The 2,759-nt window shown below is 40.2% G+C and overlaps 1 protein-coding gene across 1 annotated transcript in view; it reads right to left on the minus strand.

Annotated features, from left to right (window-relative positions):
- LOC310774281 (transmembrane protein 131-like) overlaps positions 1-2,759 on the minus strand; it is a gene marked incomplete at its 5' end in the record, with an annotated part of 80,124 nt that overhangs the window by 26,977 nt on the left and 50,388 nt on the right. The window contains 3 exons of the mRNA XM_083634324.1: positions 575-717; positions 1,916-2,068; positions 2,569-2,635. Of these exons, the coding sequence (XP_083490450.1) occupies positions 575-717; positions 1,916-2,068; positions 2,569-2,635 (363 nt within the window). The remainder of the gene's footprint in view (positions 1-574; positions 718-1,915; positions 2,069-2,568; positions 2,636-2,759) is intronic.

The following is a 2,759-nucleotide window of genomic DNA, read 5'->3' on the forward strand; positions in this document are numbered from 1 at the left end:
TACCAAAACAACAGCAGCAGCAGAATGACATTGCCGCCCCGGAACCATCCGGAAAAATAATTTCAACCGCCTTGAAGTCGGTGTAAACAATCCAAAATTCTAAATGTTATTCTTTTCCTTTGTTATTGTCATCTATAGTGTTTTTTTTGCATAAAAACACAGTTTGATTAGGAAATGATTGTATCTTTTTTATGTGCTTTGATTTAATAAAATGTAACTCAATTTGTAACTTGAGTTACTTGACAAAGTAACTGGTATAATATTACTGAAATCCTATAAGTAATAAGTTATATTACTGAGTTACTGCTAAAAGTAATATATTACATGTAATATGTTACTTTTGTAATGAGTTACCCCCAACACTGGCCTACAGTACCAACACAACAGAGGAGTTGATGATGTGTTTTCTGACCCTGCTTCACTTGGAGTGCGCACCTATGTTTGGCCAGTTAAGAAATACTCCACCAAACAAGAAAATGAGTCAAGAAATGCAATGTAATTTATCATAGTGTTTCTTTTCAAGATATCATAAAATGACTTGTCTAAGCATGAACATCACGATGTTGTTACTCACGGTCGGTGCATTCTTTGAGGTGAGACTCGACCATCTTGAACCTGAGGAAAGACCCCGGGCCAGGAGACTTGCCACCGACCCTGACCCCCTCGTAGCAGCCCTGGCCCTGGGCCACCACAAACTCCAGGCCGGTCAGGTTGTTCCTGTGCAACACATCCCACAAAAAACACTGCGACTGGTGCAAGACTAACAGGATTACTGCTTACAGGCTACCTATCAAGGTTTCCCCATGCCTTCAAGTTCTTAAAACATCAAATCCAAGGATTTTTTTAAGGACTTTCAGGACCAAATTCCCCAAATTCAAGGACCAAACATGGCATAGTTTGAGACATGGATCAAGGTTCATTACTGGTACAACACTGAGGATGTGTATAATGTAAACAAGCAGCTTTACAGAAGTTCACAGACAAAGAGAGAGAGAGAGACACACACACACACACACACACACACACACACACACACACACACACACACCGATATATCGGTCCACCGATATTGTTGGGCGATATTTTTTTATTTTGTATTTTTTAAGTTATAGACAGCATGTTGTGTATATTTTATCTTTTTTCTTAATTCAAGTTAGATTTTATTTGTTCTATTCGTGTTTTTGTATTTCTAGTTATTTATAATTATTAATTTCCCAGTTCAGTTACTATTTCATTGCATTGATGTCATTTTGGACAATAAAGTTGATTGATAAGCTGTAAAATATCCTGCCTACATTACATATCTCAAGTCATGTCAAGTGATATCTTTGTCAAGTGTTTGATATTTGAGGGATCATTGCAAAATCATTGTATAAGAAGAATATCGGCCGATATATCAACATCTGCATTTTTTTACTCCCTAATATCGGTATCGGCATCGGCCTAAAAAAAATCCAGTATCGGTCGGGCTCTAAACACACACACACACACACAGAGGAACGTAGCTTATTTACTAACATTAAGTAAAAAAAAAAAATAACTTTAATTTCTAGTCTTGCCCAAAATATATAAATGCAAGCACCTTCAGTGACCCATGTCAATTTATGTCCATATTCAAAAGCTTTTAAGGCCTTGCTCATTTAAACTTATTTGTTTGTTTTTTTCAATTTCACAGGCTTTCAAGGCTTTCAAGGACCCATGTTCAGGGAACCATGTTCCAACACACTGTTCACTCATTCCACAGCAACATTGTCTTGTTCTATTGCTGAACAATTTCCAACATTTGAGCTTTAGCTTTCTCTGGATACAGGATTCAATCAGACTACTACATTTTATGTACTTTCAACTACAATATAATCATATCTTACACAGAACATAGCAACTCAACGGCCAGCAGATGCTGCAGCCTGCGTACCTGAGGATGAGCAGTGAAGTTGTGGTGTTGTTGCTGATGGGGGAGAAGGTGAGCTTGAGGTTCTTGGTCTCCTCGCTCTGCAGGGGCAGGTTATAGACGTAGGGCTGCGTCGACCCCTCAAAAAAGTCTGCTCTTGCTTTTAGGCACAGCGGTCTGAGGAGGAGGAAGAGACGCTGGTCAAATCACGAGGCTTTCAGAACACGTCCCCAATGGGTGTACTTGCATGTACAGCAGCAGCTAAGGAACCAAGTTTTAAGGAGATTGATTATGACATCAGTAAACACTTTCCTAATGAGTTCATGGTCTCAATCGCTAGTTTAAAGTCTTCTTCAATACAGCATGATGTTCATATAGTCAATTATATGATCCCATTTAGAGTCAAATAGACGATGAAGCAGACTATACTTGATTGACAGTGATTGTGCAGCTGGACGATCATGGACCAATAGCATGCAAAAATAACCAAGATGGCGACTGTCAAAATGCCAAATCAATGGGTGACGCCACCGTGGCTACGACGTCCGTATTTATAATACAGTTATATGGTTTTTCTGCTCCATGAGCGCCCCCTGCTGCACAGTTTCATTGGAATGAAAAGCTGCAGACTGTTGGACCTCCATGACATATGCTGGAGAGCACTGGTGCAGACAGACCTGGCTGGTGTTGATCTGGAACTCCAGGGTGCTGGGGTTGAAATGAGGAAATCGCTCCAAGGGGAACCTGAGCAAGGGACCAGAAACACAGCATGAAGAAGTCGAATAAACAGACAATACTCTAAATCCAGGGGACAGAAAGCAAAGTCAGAAGGTTGCCGGCCCTGCTACAACTCTGCATCATCTGTGAT

The sequence above is a fragment of the Poromitra crassiceps genome (genome assembly GCF_964638095.1).
Source record: "Poromitra crassiceps genome assembly, chromosome: 3".
NCBI classification, from domain to species: domain Eukaryota; kingdom Metazoa; phylum Chordata; class Actinopteri; order Beryciformes; family Melamphaidae; genus Poromitra; species Poromitra crassiceps.